Genomic DNA, 18,916 nt, shown 5'->3' on the forward strand with positions numbered 1-18,916 from the left:
CCTATGGTCTGCACAGAAACCCGGAATCCCCAGTAGCACTCAGTGACATGGCTACTCCCCCTCTCATCCCTGACACCCTCCCCTTGTGCCTCTAACCTGCCCCCGCCCTGGGACTTATGAGGGGGAATAGCATTTCAGTGATGGATAAGCGATATTACCCACACCACATCTTCAAACCTGGTGCCTAAAGTTAGGTCCCCAAATCTAAATGTAGGCCCCTGAATAAGTGGAGGCCAATTGTAAGTGCGCAGCAGCACTGATAATCAGGCAGTGTTTATAACTGGGACCCCAGAGGTAGAAGATACTTTTGAAAATGTGGCCCTTAACCTTTACAAGCCTCAGTTTCCTAAGTGTAACAAGGGTGTTGTGAGGATTGAGTAGATGGTTGCAACGAATAAGTGCTAATCCCTGCTGACATTCAGTTCAAATATAAGGTCCTTGTTAGATCTGTCTGAGATACGAACTACAGTGCTCGTTTCTGTCTCATAGACGGGATACCAGCAGGAGAGATGGTGCCAGGTCTGCAGAATCGCAGTTCTGAACACAGGTGAAGGAAGTTAGTTTTATTTTCATTGCAAAAGAAGAAACTTTGAGGAAAACTAAGAAAGGTCAGGTGAAAAGTACAAACCAGATTGTCAACATGGATAGGAAGGCAGTTTAATACCGGTACCGGGGATTTAGCAATTGGGAGACATGAGCTAAAAATTCAGATACTGGGAATAACTGCTAAAGGCTTGGATTGAAGTTGTTTCACACAGAGACAGATTTGCTGGAACCCAGACCAGGATGCTGTGCCACACGCACAGCCCATCGGACATATGTTTCCTCCTCTCCAAGGCAAATAATTCCCATCTTCGCTGAACCCTCAAGCAGCCTCTGTAACTGTCCCACCACACTCCTGTCTCCACCCCAGTGCAGGTCCCCGCCCTGGCCTCTTCACCTAGCTGGTAAATGGCCTGTATTTTTGCCTGACTGGGCACAATTACCAATAATTATGGCAGTCACATTTTTCACCCTATTCTGATGGAACCCTGGGGGAGGTATCGCCTTCCTCTGCAGCATGGGGCCTGCGTCACTTGCAGAGTTAAACTAGTGTAAACGGTGGATTCTCTGTAACTTGAAGCCTTTAAACTATGATTTGAGGACATCAGTAACTCAGGCAGAGGTTAGGGGTCTGTTACAGGAGTGGGTGGGCGAGGTTCTGCGATGTGCAGGAGGTCAGATGAGATGAACCTGATGGTCCTTTCTGACCTTGAAGTCTACAAGTTTACTCTTGATTTAATCACAGGCTGCTACCTGTGTTTCTTTCTGAAGAACCACAAAAGGGTCTGTTACAGAATATTGGCCTGGTCCTAACATTTTGAAACTGTGTAAGAATGGAAAAGCAAAGGCGGGGACAAGAGATGTGCAGCAAGGAATCTTTACAGACAGATGCATCTCACAGTAGTTGGACTGAATATACTACTACATTAGTACAAAGGAATCAGATTCGGGTTTTTTTTCCTAAATTACTGTTGGCTTCATTCTTTTTATACTGTTGATTTGCCTCCCTACTTCTATGACTGATTGTCTCGCACATGCTCCATGATCTTTAGCAGACCTAGCCAGGTCTCTTCCGCAGTAGGGATGATTTGACTAGCTGGCAGAAGGAAGCCATAGCGACCTGTGTCTCGCAACTCAAAGGCAAAGGAGTATTTGATGCCATAATCATAGGACCAGTCAATGCTGCCTCCACTGGCTTGGTCTGAAAAAGAGACAGAAACCACACTGAGTGAGCTGGCTTGTGTCCAGATGCACCAGCGCAGGCTAGTAGATGGAGTCCCCTGGATATGAGCATGCTTGGCACCTTTCAGGATTGGGTCCTGTATGAGGAAGTAAAGGAGCTTACTAGGCTGGGTGTGCACTACTCAGATGGCACTGAATTTCTGGGAGTGGGCCCTATTAAGGTAACATTGGTGTGGGTCAGACATTAGCTCAGCCTGTGGGAGATCCGTTGGCAATTAGTGAGGGATCCCATTGACCCATCAGTACAAGGATGGACCTTCTAGTGGGATGAAGTCCCCACCTTGAGGAAGGAGGGGTGGACCCTTCCCTCACTACAGCCCATCAAACGCAGAACTGCTCAATACTTACAGATAGTTGAGCAAATGGTCCCAACTTTATACGTCGTGCCATACAGTGAAGCCAAAGCACTGGCAGCTGCTTTCCCCACGGTATCCTAGAGGGATCACGGAAGAGTCAGGAAGAAGTCAGATTAGGAAGATTAAACATTCAAACTAAAACAAGAGAGTTTCTACCCCAAGCCTCATTTAAGAAAATATCCAAATTGGTTTAGAGCCGACCCTCACCCACCAAAAATTAGTTGTACTGAATCTATTAATGTCTGAATTGCTGTATAGCTGGACACTAGCTACAGCATCCACTATGTTTACAATATTTTGGGAGGTATCCTGGCTGGCAATGGCCCATACTATGTGCTTTAGAGGAAAGTGCAAGAAAGCCCTGTGGATAATTATAGTATAATCTCCCGACTGGGAAAGTTTCTTCCAAATTCCCATGAGTTAGTGGCTGGTGTATGGTTTGACGCATACGTGGTGTGTAGTTCTTAAAAATATTTATATTGTTATTATTTTATCCTGTCTAATGTAACTGTGGATGTTCTCATACTTAAAGAGAACCAGAAAGCTGGGACTAGACCTAATGTGTGTGAGAGTCCTGTGTTGGGAACAGGGTGGTGAGACACCACCTGTTCACACAAGTAGTGATTTCTGTTTTAAAGACATTGTCTTCTTCTTCCTTGCATTAATCCCATCAAAAAGAGTCCACTCTATGAGTCCTCTCCCTCCAAAATGATCTGTTCAATGTCCAACGAAAAGCTCATGCTCCAATACGTCTGTTAGTCTATAAGGTGCCACAGGACTCTTTGCTGCTTTTACAGATCCAGACTCTGATACTGTTCAAAGTCCTATCCTTTGTCACACCACCTGCTAACAAATCTTCCTTTATAACATCCCATCACTTCTTGTGTCAGCCTCTCTGTCTTTTTCTTTCAGTCTTGATCTGTTGGGACTCTCCTACCCAGATTGCTGTCAGGACCAAACCATCTGAGCCTGCACTCCCTCACAGCAAGGCATGGGCTCAAAACAAGCAGAGGAAAATCAGAGTATATGGCATGTAATTTCAATCAAGTAAACACTGAAGAATTATCCTTGAAACTAGATGGTCAGACAATACCAAAAATGCAAAGTTTCAAGTATCTGGGTTCCAGAATCCAGGAAAATGGGGAAATGGAGGATGAAATTAGAGCTAGGATCAAATGGAGAGAGATAAGTGGTGTAGTACGTGACAGGAAGATACCAGTAAGATTAAGAGACAAAGTCTATAAAACGGTGGTCTGTCCAGTTTTAACGTATGTCACTGAGTGTTGGGCAACAAAGAAGAAACATGAGCAAATGATTGGTTCCACTGTTATACGAATGTTGAGAAGGATGCAGGGGCGGCTCTAGGTATTTTGCCGCCCCAACCAAGGCAGGCAGGCTGCCTTTGGCTGCTTGTCTGCAGGAGGTCCGCAGAAGCCGTGGGACCAGCGAACCCTCAGCAGCCATGCTGCCGAAGGCAACCTGCGTGCTGCCCTTGCGGTAACTGTAGGAACTCCCCCTGTGGCTTGCCACCCCAGGCACTCGCTTGACGTGCTGGTGCCTGGAGCTGCCCCTGGATGGATGAGTGGTGCAATCAAGAAAGACCACCTGAAGAATGCGTATGTTAGAGATGTGTTCAAAATCACAACCATAAGCAAAACAATGAAGGAGGGAAGGATCAGATTTTAAAGATAGTGTATGGGGGCCAGAGTCTCATTCAATCACACTTGAGAAGCCACATTGAATTTAATGGAGTTGCTCTGGTCCATGTGAGGGGAGAATTTAGCCCATGATTATTGTCTTTAAAATGGCATTTTAATACTTGGCTAACACTCAAAATATGAAAGGCATCTCTAGGATGATCAGATGTCCCGATTTTATAGAGACAGTCCTGATTTTGGGGTCTTTTTCTTAGGGTACATCTACACTACGGGATTATTCCGATTTTACATAAACCGGTTTTGTAAAACAGATTGTATAAAGTCGAGTGCACGCGGCCACACTAAGCACATTAATTTGGCGGTGTGCGTCCATGGTCCGAGGCTAGCGTCGATTTCCGGAGCGTTGCACTGTGGGTAGCTATTCCGTAGCTATCCATAGTTCCCGCAGTCTCCCCCGCCCCTTAGAATTCTGAGTTAAGAGCCCAGTGGCTGATGGGGCAAAAATCATTGTCACAGGTGGTTCTGGGTAAATGTCATCAGTCATTCCTTATTCCGGGAAAGCAACGGCAGACATTCATTTTGTGCCCTTTTTCCCTGGATTGCCCTGGCAGACGCCATAGCACGGCAACCATGGAGCCCGTTCAGCTTTTTTTTACTGTCACCGTATGTGTACTGGATGCCGCTGACAGAGACGATACTGCAGCGCTACACAGCAGCATTCATTTGCCTTTGCATGATAGCAGAGACGGTTATCAGTCATTGTGTACCGTCTGCTGCCATTGTAAATTGGCAATGAGATGACGGCTATCTGTCGTTCTGTACCGTCTGCTGCTGTCATGAGTGCCCTTGGCTGAGGTCGGCCAGGGGCGCAAAGACAAAAATGGGAATGACCCCCTGGGTCATTCCCTCCTTTATGGTATCTAAAAATAGAGTCAGTCCTGCCTAGAATATGGGGCAAGTGTACTAGAGAACCAGTGTATCAGAGAACCAGAGAGCACAGCCGCTCCGTGTCAGAGCCCGCAGAAATGATGAGCTGCATGCCATTCTAGGGGGTGTCCCTGCAGCAACCCCACCCATTGCTTCCCTCCTCCCCAAACCTTCCTGGGCTACCGTGGCAGTGTCCCCCCCATTTGTGTCATGAAGTAATAAAGAATGCAGGAATAAGAAATAGTAACTTGTTACTGAGATAAAATGAGGGGGAGGCAGCTTCCAGCTGCTATGATAGTCCAGGCAGGACATTAAGTGGTGCGGGGGAGAAGAGCTCAGCATCCCGCTGCTATGATAGTCCAGGCAGTACAGAATCTTTTCTTTACACATGAAAGTGGGGGGGCTGATGGAGCTCAGCCCCCAGTTGCTATGATGAGGACGGTTACCAGCTGTTCTGTACCATCTACTGGGAATGACCAGGAGTCATTCCTATTTTTACCCAGGCGCCCCCGGCTAGCCTCACCTGAGGCTAGCCAGGAGCACTCACGGGCTGATTATGATGACGGATAGCAGTCATATTGTACTGTCTGCCACCGGGGAGTGGAGGGGAGCGGATACTGCTCTTCACTGCCACTGCATCGCATCTATCAGCAGCATTCAGTAGACATACGGTGACATTGAAAAAAGTCAAGAAACGATTTCTTTCCCTTTTCTTTCGCATGGGGGGGGGAGGGAGTAAATTGACGAGATATACCCTGAGCCATCCCAGACAATGTGTTTGACCCTACAGGCACTGGGAGCTCAGCCAAGAATGCAAACACTTTTCGGAGACTGCTGGGGACTGTGGGATAGCTGGAGTCCTCAGCACCCCCTCCCTCCCTCCATGAGCATCCATTTGATTCTTTGGCTTTCCATTACACTTGTCACACAGCACTGTGCTGTGAACTCTGTATCATAGCCTGGAGATTTTTTTTCAAATGCTTTGTCATTTCGTCTTCTGTAACGGAGCTCTGATAGAACAGATTTGTCTCCCCATACAGCGATCAAATCCAGTATCTCCTGTACGATCCACACTGGAGCTCTTTTTGGATTTGGGACTGCATGGCCACCCGTGCTGATCAGAGCTCCACGCTGGGCAAACAGGAAATGCAATTCAAAAGTTGGCGGGGCTTTTCCTGTTTACCTGGCCAGTGCATCCGAGTTCAGATTGCTGTCCAGAGCGGTCACAATGGTGCACTGTGGGAGACCGCCCGGAGGTCAATACCGTCGATTTGCGGTCACACTAACCCTAATCCGATATGGCAATACCGATTTTAGCGCTACTCCTCTCGTTGGGGAGGAGTACAGAAACCGATTTAACGAGCCCTTTATATTGATATAAAGGGCCTCATGGTGTGGACGGGTACAGCGTTAAATCGGTTTAACACTGCTAAAATCGGTTTAAACATGTAGTGTAGACCAGGCATCTTATAGGCTCCTGTTACCTCCCATCCCCGTCCCAATTTTTCACATTTGCTGTCTGGTCACCCTAGGCAACTCAGTCAGGACAGAGGAAGGCTTAGGGTCAAGAAGCTGCTATATCTCACCAGCTCATTGTAGTCAGCAGGGTTGGTGCACTTATACCCAAAGGGGAACAACAGAAGCTGAGAGTAGCTGTGAAGGGTGAGGAAGGCCTTGATCTTCCCATGGCTCTTGATAAAGTTTACGACATTTTTTACTTCCACTTCCGAGTTGGCGCTGGGTCCATGGTAAGACTCAGAGCAAGGGTTGGTACTGGCTCCAGGGCCTGTTGGTGCAAGTGAGGATCAAAGGTAAATCTGTAAAACTATAACTCAAGGGAATTCAATGCAGATTGACACAAAGATGAAGATGCCTAATATTGTACAGTGAAAACTCTAGCAACAGATCTTTTCTCAGGGACAAGGCCTGACATACTGATAGATGATAGAAAAGTATTTCAAGAGAGTGAAAATTAGAAAAAGACAGATTGATAGATAACTCATGCCTTCTTTTGCTCCCTGACAATCAGTCAAGAAATTACTCTTATGAAATATGATTACTGTCAGCTTTTACTATTTTATTTCTGAATCTCTTATGATGCTGGCTTCTACATCCATTGGGCCAGATTCTGATCTCGGTAACCCCATTGTAAACCCGGAGTACTTCCACTGGCTTCAGTAGAGTTACCCTGGATTTACATTAGTATAATAGAGATCAGAATCTGATACATTAACTTTTGAGTATATAACATGTGAGCTGATAGACTTTTTTCTTCCAAGCTGATGCAGAAATGTAAGTTAATAATAACATGGGAAATTGAAAATAGTTATAGACTCATAGACTTTAGGGTCAGAAGGGACCAATATGATCATCTAGTCTGACCTCCTGCACAAAGCAGGCCACAGAATCCTACCCATCCACTTCTATAACCCCTAACCTATGTCTGAGTTATTGAAGTCTTCAGACTGTGGTTTGAAGACCTCAAGCTGCAGAGAATCCAAGTTGATCTTATCCATCTTATTTTATTAAAAAAAAAAAACCAAATAGAATTTTTCCAGGCCTTTACCTGACTGTCTAGAGGCCAATAGTAGAGGGAGTCAGTGATTGATGTGACATCCTCAGCAGTGCATGCTGGGAGGGATGTCACATTGATGAAGGAGACATTGATCCAAGCAGAGCTAGACCATATTGAAACCTAAGCAAAAAATCCTTTGAACTAGTAAATGTGTTAGATGCCCTGTTTAGCCTGACATACTCTGGGCATTCAGCCCTATAATGCTGCAGATGCCTATATTTTGCATATCACTTTTAAAAAGTCCTAGATTGTTCCCTTATGACTAGGTACATGCAGGAGCGCTGTCAGCTTTTTTGGCACCCTAGGCCGTGGAAGGTCCCACCCCCGAAATGGTGCCCATGGCAGAGGTGGCAGAAGGTCCTGCCCCCGAAATACCGCTGCCGCCGGGGGCGGCCGAACATCCGGCTGCCACGGTCGCCATCCCCCAAATGTTAGCGCCCTAGGCAACCACCTAGATCGCCTAATGGGTTGAGCTGGCCCTGGGTACATGGAAGGGAAACAGCTTCGGTAGTGACAACTGTAGATGAAAACTCTTCTTTTACCTCCAAAGCCTGCATCCCAGTTCCTATTTGGATCAACTCCAATGCACAGGCTCCCAGAATTCTTAGAACGTGTCTTCCGCCACATACGATTCTGAAATAAAGAAACATAATGGGTTCAAAAGGAGCAAAGCTTGGTGATTTCATTAAAGTTTCCAGTCAGAAATCGTTACCATTCATCTATAAGTGAAGCTCAGACTAGATTATGACAATTGGCCCTTCTGACCTTGCAATCTATGAATCCATAAGTGCAAGAGAGAAACCTAATGTGACTTCTGTTAGACTGGCAAGGGGGATGGACCAACGGAAGCACTGGTGAATATGCAGGAGGGAACAATGATGGATTAGATAGCTAAGTAGGTCTCTGTGGTGACCCTATCCTATTGTGATTTACCTTTACAAGGCTAAATATGTATCAGCTGAATGTGTTTTTCTAAAACAAAACTTTCCATTCTTTGATGGCATGGCAGATCACTGCCCAGCGTCCAGAAGTGGCTGATTCTGTTTGGGGATGTAATCACACCGTGGTTACTCACGTTGGTATGAGTGAATGCATATCCGTCAGGGTTTGTGACAACCAGCAGGAAAATGTCCATTCTGTTTAAAAGGGAGGTGATGGATGGATTGTTCCCATACTCAGATGCAATCTAAGCAGAGACAAAATACATTCCAAAATGCTTATCAGAGTCGCTTCTTCTCCAAATGCTCGTACTGTAATAGTTATGTACTGGGGTTGGGGTTAAGCAGGGTTGGGGTGTACAATACAGCTGCATTTCTCTGGTGACTTAGTCATTATCCGCAAAACGTATGCTCTCATTTTAAAATAATTTAATTTTTTGGCCTTTTTGTTGGCAAAGATAACCTTCCCAGTGCGACTCTTTCTTTCCAAGACCGCAGACTGAAACAACAGCTCTGAGGGATGTGAACCACCCTTATTCATTTCAGTGGAATGTGAGCCCTGAAACTTGATGACAAATAAGATACTTTAAAAGGTCCTGTCTTGTTGGTATGTCATCTATTGTATTGGTGTGACTGTCTCTAAACAATATGTAATTGTACAGGTGTAGGGTAGTGGTGACAGCATAGCATTGGGAGTCATGACTCCTGGATACTATTCTCAGTTCTGTCAGTGATTTCACTGTGAGACCTTGGGCAAGTCATTTAACCTCTCTGTGCCTCAATTTCCCGTTAGTTATGAGGCTAGTAAGACTGACCTACCACAAAGAGGAGGTATCAGACTGAATAAATTGCTGTAAAGCCATCTGAGATCTTTAGATAAAAAGTACTACAGACAAGTAAAGCATTATTAATTGCATAAAAATCAATATAATTGATTCTGGGTTATGTTAGATCGTTATAGAATACTTGCCATGCTAATACTGTACCTAATTCTGGCTGGGTTACAATACATGCTCAAAGTAGAAAGAAAATAAATATTTATCTACAAAAGAACATCTAGGGCCTGATTCTCTCCTGCCTTGCATGCCATGTAAATATTTATTCCTGCGCAAAATGAGTGCAAAATCACTGTAACACACTGAGAAGTCAGAATGGAGAATCAAGCCCTTGATCTGTGTAAAATATACTGCAGATTTATGAATAAGCTGTTTTCTTACAGTAGGTGTTGTTTTTTCTCTCAGAGGCAATAATGAATTAATGTCTCAATGTAGTGATACGAGTCAGTGTGTTGCTGGAAGTGCAGATGAGACATAAAACTGAATTACTGACATTTGCTGTTAAAGATCCCATGTGACTTTTCGCAAGAGTAGGGCAATTAAATTTGATGTCCTGACCAAATTGCATTTTTCTGACCTAAAATTTCCCTTACAGTTTAATTGTTTGCAGCATTTTTCACTACCTGTTTTAAATTTCAGTACAGTGTTAAACAGCTGCCACTTTCCACCCAGAAATGGGTGTATTTCATGGATGGGTGAAGCAATCCCTATAAACCTTGGTTGGCAAAGTATATACAGTAGACCATTTTGGTATCTTTTCATGAAAGGTGCTGTATATAGGCAATGTATTCTTTTAAATGTTTTATCAATCAATAATAGTCAGGAGCCATCCCAGGAGAAAAGAAAGTCAATCCACTAACCTTTTGAGCTGTCCACAATGCAGTTGCCTGGGTGATCCATTCTCGGGAGTGGATACCGGCATCGAGCCAAATGGCAGGACGGTTGGTTCCTCCAGTGCTGAACTGCAAAATGAAACAGAAACTTTAAAAACACTCACTAGCGTGAGTTCTCTCACTTCCAATCCCACTCTTTTTTCCATCTGAAATATCGGAAATAATGGGAAAGCAATGGGTCAGAATGGCATAAAACTGGTGTAATGGAGTGGAGAATCAGACCCCGTGATGGGATATTTGCCTTAATGCTGCTGGTAATCCTGCCAGATTTACCAGTTCATTGACCTAATATTGTCATTTGCAGTTTTTGCTACAGCATCTGCTCCCTGTCTCCTCTGTTTCTGATGAGGAAGCCGCTGTGTACACACATCATATTTTCACCAGCCCCCAAATGTGCTCATTATTCATATCTGTTATTAAGTTAGCCAGGATCCTCCAAAAATTAAGGGTATGTATCATTATTCTAAATGAGCATCTTTGGCACAGTGCCACCTAAGAGCTAAGTAAGCGACTCAATCTCACCCATGACAGTGGCTTTCCCATTTGGACCAAGGTGAATTGAACAAAGCCAATATCTGGAATGCGTCAGGGTTTTTTTCTATTTTTGCAAACCAAGGCTCCAGTTTTTCAAAGGTACTGAAGTCCCTGAGGCATAAACACAAGGTTCTGATTATTTGCAGTGATTAAAGATCCCATAATATTTTTTTTTGCAAGAATCAGGGTGTTGGCCCAGCGTCCTGGCCAAATTCAAATGTGGATAATTCCATAAAGCTGCTTTCTGCAGTATCACCTTGGCAAAGTTATTTTTAAAAGGGGTTGCTCGGTTCTGCTGAACAGCTGTCCCATTAACGACCGGCGGTGGCGGCAGCTTAGTGGTGGATGGAGTGATTTCTCTCTTTAGATGCTCTGGGATGTTTTGGACAGATAGGTGCTAGAGAAATGTAAAGTTGTTGTTAAATGCACAGGAACAATACCTTGAGAATGTACATGGGTCGCTTTTCATAAGACTTTCCAATCTCCTGTTTGCTCACAAGGCTGGGATACTCAGCTGCAAGATCATCCAATGCTGCATAAATCTAAAATTTAAAATAATGACAGAATTTATATGCTATCAAATATTTTTATGCTAATCCTTGTGTTGATGCGAGAGATTTCTCCTCTGTAATGCTCGCTGCCTGCAGTCTGCCTGTATTTCTCCACCTTACTTTCCATTTACTTTCCACCGTCACAAAACACCTCTCTTCTCTCTTGCCTGTACAGCTTCATTATTCTCTCCTTCAGCTATTATCTATCTCTGATCTGGAATGATCTAATTCTGCAAAGCATTTTGGGGTGCAGTTTATAAAAAAGACCCTACACAAAAACAATTTGGACCGTATATTTCTGAGAAGGGGATCCCCTCATTCTTCACCCCTTTACTTCTCAATTTTTGCCCTCAAAAGCTCTGCATAACGGCAGACCTTTCTTAGCTGAGAAGGGCTAGAATTGGTTTCCTCTAAAGCCCCCCAACGTTGCTCTGTGTGTAGGTCAGAAAAGCGGGTTCCCTGTAGGGTATTATTTGATGCCATTCTCCCAAAGCAGGGACCTGAGTCCTCACTCCTTGGTATTGGGATAACACTAGCTCCAGACTGATCGTTAGAGCAACGTGGAAGATGGTCTGGCATCTCTGACACTGAACTCACACACTATTGGTCACAACCAATGTCACATGGAAGAAAGTTGTATAAAATCACTTTGCTGGTGCACTTAGAGAGTCTATCTCTGTTCTCATTCATGCCAAGGTAAATCTGCAGTTACTCCACAGAAGTCAATAGAGTTACACTGGTTAAAAAAAAAAAAAAACAGAGTGAGATCCAAATCAGACATATTTTAATTTGATGAGACCGTACACTAAGCATTTTTATTATCTAAAATAAGTGTGACATTCAATAGCTGTACATCAAGACACAGGAGGCCACATAATGCAGCAAAATAGGACCTGCAAGACATTGCTCCATCTAGTCTGGTACGCCGGTTCCTGTAGCAGCAAAACAGACCATGCATACAACCAGACCTAGCCTAACAATGTGGGAGCCGAGCGCTGGAATGGAGATGCTGCAGGCCTGGATTAAAGTACATTGATTGACCTATGTGTGGGCCCCAGACTGGAATAACAAGGGTAACAAAATGAGAAGTATTGGCAGACCTGTGTGGAGAGGTTTGTTGAGCACTCGCTTGTAATATTCCTACCTTTTAGCAACTGAGAGTAATCCCTCAGTGTGATGAGTCCTAAATAAACTCATTATAAAACACAACTGACCTACTTGTAATGGTATGAGATATTAAAACCACTGCAGAGAATGCAGAAAGGAAGCCAAGAAGGAATGCAACATACAGTACTTATAAAGAATGTTTGAGTTGAGGTAACATGCAAAAGCAGGACAGAATTAAATAATCTCTCTCCCAAAGAGCTGAATTTGAAATACTTACAGATTCTAAGGGGTGGTAAGCTCCATAGTTGAAATTACCGGTGCCACGTTCCCTTCGTTGATTGTTGACCATCTCTTGTTTTTCTTCCTCTACTATGACCTAAACCAAGCAATTCAAATCTGTGAGGAAGGCCAACTTCTTCGGTAGGATTTTAATCAAGTGTCAGAATTGGGAAATGAAGTGGCGCACCCCACACAAGCTCTGCCCCCAGTGTCAGACTCCAGACTCAACTGCAGAACAGCTGGATGTTTCCACTAAATTCATCGTCAGTGAAATAGGTAACACTGTTGGTATTTAAATGGTCAACATTAAGCTGAATGAGGATAGTGTCAGAATTCCTGAAAAAGGAACGAGGTTGCTACTGCAAAGAGTTAACAGTGATTTAACTGGTCTGTTGGAAATACTGCTTGTCAAGAGTCCCACAGTTCAATGCCCAAGAGATATGTTTTTCTCACACTGTGATGTAGAGTTCTAGTAACTTGAGGGGAGCCAATGCCGTTCTTGGAAAATTTAGTCAGATTTTTAATAGCTAAATACAGGGTCTACAAAGAATAGTAAAAGGAAGCCTATCCATGTGGAAGGAAGAACTTAAAACAGACCCTGCATCACTGATCTGGTGCCTGTTGTGAGATCTGTAGTTGGCTTTCACGAGATTTAGGGAAACCTGCATTGGTACAGATAGGCTTATGAGAGGTAGGAATCTTTAGTGCTGTTTACTACTTCTACTATAAATAACATCAATGAGCATAAATGCAGAGATTAGGGAGGTAAATCACGCATCAGTGAAGTACTTTTGTCTACCTGCAGGTCTTCAAGCAGGATAGAGTACTCGATGTGGTGGGACTCCAGGAAGACTTTGACTGATTGGAGACTGGGAAAGGGGACTCGAATATCCACAGGAAGTGCTGGATTTGAGGGGTGTAGCCAGAAATCAAGCTGAAGAAAAGATAAACAATACAGATTAGGGAATCATTTCAGAAAAATGGACTTTGGGGAACATCTCTCAAGAAGCACCGAAAATCTCTAACTCCCCCAAATTGGGATAACGCCTTTGGTTTTGCACCACTTCACACTTTAGCATATTCTATTATCTGAGACTTTCAAATTACTATATAAACAATCATCACTGGGCTTCACAACACCCTTGCAACGTACAAGTATTACTGTCCTCACTTCACAAATACGGTAACAGAGGCTCTTGGAAAGACAAAAGCTGGCATTTTCATTGACTGCAACAGCACTTCAGCAGCAGAAGTGACAGGAGATTTAGTACCAAATCTGTTATGACTGTCTTGTATTTTCCCCTTACCAGCTATAGTTTCAAGAAATGCTCCATATATAGATGATTATATGATACTATGTACATTGCTTTTGCTTCTTTTATAGTGTTGCATATTTTATCTTGCATGTTTATAATACAAATAAATAAAATAGATTAATTTTAAGAGACGTTCTCATCAATGGTGATAAAATCTATAATGCCTAGTGTTTTACATCACGCTTATCTTCCTCATAAGACAACACATACATTAATTAATTATCATGATGCCAGTAGAAGACCAGTAATAAATATTATCATCCCTGTTTTAAAAGGAAGAAACTGAAACACAGAAGTTTAAAGTGACTTGCTTGGGTCAGGTGCAATCAGACACAGGATTAGAACTCAGGAGTTCCTGTTTCCAGGATGGGGCTAAGACTACTACATCATGCCTCTTATATTGAGCATGAACCAACAACGTGACACTGTTGTGAAAAAGACTAAATATCATGCTGGGGTAAATTAACAGAAGTATCATATGTAGCAATGGGAGGTAATTGTTCCACTCGGCTCAGCACGGTGAGGTCTCAGCTAGAGTGCTGTGTTCAGTTTTGGGCCCCACGCTTTAAAAAAGATGTGGACAAATTGGAGAGAGTCCAGAGGGGAGTGACAAAAAAATATAAAACCTCACCTATGAGGAAAGGTAAAAAAAAAACCTGGGCTTTTACTTAGTCTTGAGAAAAGAAGACCGAGTGAGGGGGGGACCTGATTACAGTCTTTAAATATGTGAAGACCCGTTGCAAAGAGGACGGTTATTAATTGTTCTCCAAGTCCACTGAAGGTAGGACAGGAAGTAATCAGATTAATCTGCAGGAAGGGAGATTTAGGTTAGATATTACGAAAAACCTTCTAATTATACGAGTAGTTAACACTGGACCAAGGATGGTTGTGGAATACCGATCATTGGAACTTTTAAAGGATAAGTTAGACAAACACTTGTCAGGGATGTTGGTCCTGCCTCAGTGCAGAGGGCTGGACTACTCCTCCAAAGGTCCCCTCCAGCCCTACATTTTTATTATTCTAGCCTATTATTGTTATTATTTATTTATGACAGTTCCCACATTGTGACAAGCAATTTCCAAACAAAAAAAAAGGAGGCACAATCACTGCCCTGGAGAACTCACAATCTGAAAGATTAACAAATGCCTGTAGGAAGTGTAATGACACACCTGAAGATGCTCCAGTGTTTCTAACAGCTGTAGTTTGTTAATCTCTTCTTCACTGTTTGCCTTCACCCGAAGAACCTGGTCACTACCAAAAATGAAATAAATCTTATCAAATGGGTTTATGGAAAATAGATTTTGTCAGATTAATTTGCTGTTATTTTTTGATGAGATTACACATGTGGCTGATAATGGTAATATTGTGTTGAGGTTATATATTTAGATTTCTGTAAGGCATTAGACTTGGCACTGCATGATATTTTGATTAAAAAATCAGCATGATACAAAATCACATATTAAATGGATTAAAAACTGGCTAGCTAATAGGTTTCAAATTGTAACTGTAAACAGGAAATCAACACTGATATTTTAGTGGGGTCCAGCAAGGATCAGTTCTTGGACCCATGGTATTGAATAGTTTTATCAATGACCTGGAAGAAAATATTCATTACTGATAAAGTTTGCAGACGACACAAAGATGTGGGTAGTGGTAAGGTCTGAAGAGGACAGGACACTGAAACAAAGCAATCTGGAATGCTTGGTGAGCTGAGGGCAATTAAACAACATATTTGTATTACAGCCAGTTGTAGGTCATATGACTAGGAACAAAGAATGCAGCCCATACTTACAGGATGTGGGATTCTATCCTGGGAAGCAATGACTTTATAACCGATTTGGGGGCCATGATCAGCTAAACATGAGCTCCCAGCATGATGCTAAAAGAGCTGTGATTCTTGACTATATTAACAGGGAACTATTGAGTGGGAATAGGGAGGTTTATATTACCTTTGTATTATTTGGCACTGAAGCGACCGCTACTGGATACTATGTCCAATTCTGGCGTTCACAATTCAAGGAGTTTGAAAAATTGGAAAGGCTTCAAAGATGAGTCATGAGAATGATTAAGGAATTGGAAAACATACCTTACAGTGAGAGACTCCAGGAGTTCAATATATTTAGCTTACCAAATAAAAGATTAAGAAGTGAACTGATCACAGTTTATAAGTACTGACGTGGAGAAGAGACATATGATAACAGAGGGCTCGTCAGTCTAGTATACAAAGGAATAACAATATTGGATGAATGGAAATTGAGCTAGACAAATTCAGACTAGAAGCAAGGCGTAATTGTTTAACAGTGAGAGTATTTAACCCTTGGAGCAACTTACTAAGGGTTGTGGTAGATTCTCCATCAATGGACATTTTAAAATTAAGACTGGACCTTTTTCTAAAATATTTGCTGTACTTCAGTCACAGCTATGGGACTTGAAGCATGAAATTAATTGGCCTGTGTTATGCAGGAGGAGAGACTAGATGATCACAATGGTCCCTTCTGTCCTTGGAGTCTATGAATCTATTAAATCAACTCTACAGTTTGATGTTACATGTAATGCAGTTCTCCATTCTTGTCTCCAGCGTCAAAAGACAAGCATCCCAAAGGCCAATAATCTCATGAAAACTCAGTGCTGACAAGGTTCCAGGATGGACCAAAAGAGAGTCATTTTGCATTTATTTCATTTAATCTTTCTGTGTCTCCCTTCTCCTCTTTGTATGTAATCTGTCTTCTTAAATTGTAAGATTTTCTGGGGCAAGGATTGTATCTTTGAATGTGTTTTATAACACCCAGAACAATGGGTCTCTGACTGGAGCCACTAGAAGCTACGGTAATATAAATATTAAATCATAATAATAATCATAGAGGCCAGTACACGTTCCCGTGTAGCTCTGCTGTTACATCTGGGAGGTCTGCATCTCTGATAGTGCAAACCTGCCAGCTGAGTTGTGCTCTTATCTTAGCTAGTAATTACTTTTTTTCTATTGTCCATTGGCTTCCAGTCATACAGTAGAAGCTTATATAGAACATATAAAGCAGGGAAAACAGCTGCGGAGCAAGTTTCCCTTGCTAATATACCTCATTTTAAATCTGTGGGACCACCCTTAATGTGAGAGAGAAGTATCCAGCAATCCTTGGCCATTCTACTTAGACTGTCAAAAAAGTTGCAAATTATGTGTTAATTAAACAGGCTTTTCTGATGTATGGATGTTTGTTCACTGGGATCTGGTGTCTATTTCCCACATTCTAGCAGATATCCATCAGATTTTGTATTGTATTCTAGTCAAGTTCTTATACACTTAATGAGATTAAAAGGCAACAAACTTAAAGCACATATTTTAATGCAATGTGTGAATAAACCTGTTGTAACCTCCCACTGTAAGATATTATAATACAAATTGCTTAGTAAGGTTCTGAAAAAGATTACACATTTATACCAAAAAAAAAAGAGAGAGAGAGAGAGAGAGAAAAGAATCTGCAGGGACACTACCTCGGATAAAAATTATCAGAGGCTATCAATCTTCATGCTTGAGGAACAAAGTTGAAGCTGAGCTGTGCAAAATTTTGGGATTGGAAGGAACAACCTTGCCCAGGATTGGGGTTAAACTCAGACTATTTTGCAAGGTTCATGAACGTTTGGAGCTACTCTTGGTCCACTTTTTAGTGAATTTGGGGCCAGATGAGGGTTCTGAATCAAAACCATGTGAAACTGGGTGGTTTCAACTAAGTTTCACTTTTCATTTTTGGGCTTCCTCAAAATTCAGAGCAAATCTCAAGGGATTGTAAACAAGAGATGGGCTTCAATCAGAACCCTGAATCTCAGAACCCCTGTGCTTTGGGAAAGTTTGGATCTGGAGCCTGATTTTAGTTTTCCTTATGGGACCCAATTTCTATAATGAGCCAAACCAAACTCATGGGTCCAAACATTCTCAAACTTTGCGGTGAGATTCAGATCCACTTCCAGATCCGTACTTTTGAGGCTGATCCCTAGCTCTATAAGCTGAAGCAAAATTCCAGGTAAACCTGAACGTTGGGGACATTTGAATCAATCCACACCCCAAACTTTGTAGCATGATCCCAACTCTCTTGTGATCAAGCTAAGGAAATTGTTTCCTCAGACCCCTGAGAACCAAACTGCTGTTCCCTCTACAACGCTAGATGTACTGTATAATTAAGTGCATTACGATTTTAGTCCTTCCTCTGGATCACTGGATGTCAAAACAGCTTCATGATCCCTCTCAATAAAAGATCTGAGATACACAGAAAAAGCCAAGGTGATATTTTGTGAAAACTAATTAGCTAATGAAAAGCAAAGTATGTGCCCAAAACTTTTCAATTAAGGTACTCAGAGATAAAAAGGTTTTAGAATAACATGGTCTTTGAATCAGAGATCTTCTATTAAAATGTAACTCACCCAACAAATGTTTCTAGGCACCAGGAAGCCCCAGCAAGGGCACTGAAGAACAAAATCAGCCTCATGTTTGAAGGGTTAGCCAGAAACAGAAGACCGATGATCTAGCAAGCAAGGCCATATTTATATATGGGGCCTGACATGGCCCCCCTCTTCAACTAAAGTGGTATCTGAATCCCATATGATTGAATTCCCACATATATCAAAACTCTCTAGGTAGTTGGGCAGATAAGGATGTAATTTCTCCTCTAAGGGAACTTTGCACTCTGATGTTGTGATAATTGGGACCTGGCTGGGCCAAATTCAGCAAAGCTAGCACAGGAAGGTGTCAAGTTCAAAGCTTTGCCGGCAACGCTCTATGTGCCCTAGAGAGGAGATTCAGCCCTCAAGAAGGAGATGGTGTTTCCCCCAGTGGTGCTGGAGGCAGCCTTAACGCCTGTTGGAAATGCACAGGAGCTCTACTGCCATATGCTCTGCCCAGTCTGGCCCTACCCCCTTTCACAAGTATGGCTCACTTCTGTATTGCAGTGGCTCTGTTCCTGTAACTACGATTGTTGCCATTTTGCCCTGTCACACCCTGGTACTCAGCAGAAGTTGCTTGGTTCCTCAATGAATTTGTCCCACTATACTTAAGATGGAGGAACTCCTCTGTTACACCTGCTGTGGAAAGAGATGTCTTCACTAGGCCATGCCAAGGCAATGATATTTATATTTTTAAATAAACACACGCTTATACATACATTAGCCAGCACAT

At 42.7% G+C, this 18,916-nt stretch overlaps 1 protein-coding gene across 1 annotated transcript; it reads right to left on the reverse strand.

Annotated features, from left to right (window-relative positions):
* Positions 1 to 1,556: 1,556 nt before the first annotated feature.
* LOC115645329 (carboxypeptidase A2-like) lies at positions 1,557 to 18,230 on the reverse strand. Its single transcript, XM_030549811.1, has 11 exons — positions 18,166 to 18,230; positions 14,925 to 15,006; positions 13,239 to 13,373; positions 12,438 to 12,536; positions 10,943 to 11,044; positions 9,936 to 10,037; positions 8,377 to 8,487; positions 7,844 to 7,934; positions 6,313 to 6,512; positions 2,134 to 2,218; positions 1,557 to 1,744 (listed from the first exon to the last, which is right to left on the reverse strand). Exons 1-11 carry the CDS (start codon positions 18,228 to 18,230, stop codon positions 1,557 to 1,559), a joined length of 1,260 nt encoding a protein of 419 aa, XP_030405671.1.
* Positions 18,231 to 18,916: the final 686 nt, after the last annotated feature.

This window comes from Gopherus evgoodei, chromosome 1 (genome assembly GCF_007399415.2).
Source record: "Gopherus evgoodei ecotype Sinaloan lineage chromosome 1, rGopEvg1_v1.p, whole genome shotgun sequence".
Classification (NCBI taxonomy): Eukaryota; Metazoa; Chordata; order Testudines; family Testudinidae; genus Gopherus; species Gopherus evgoodei.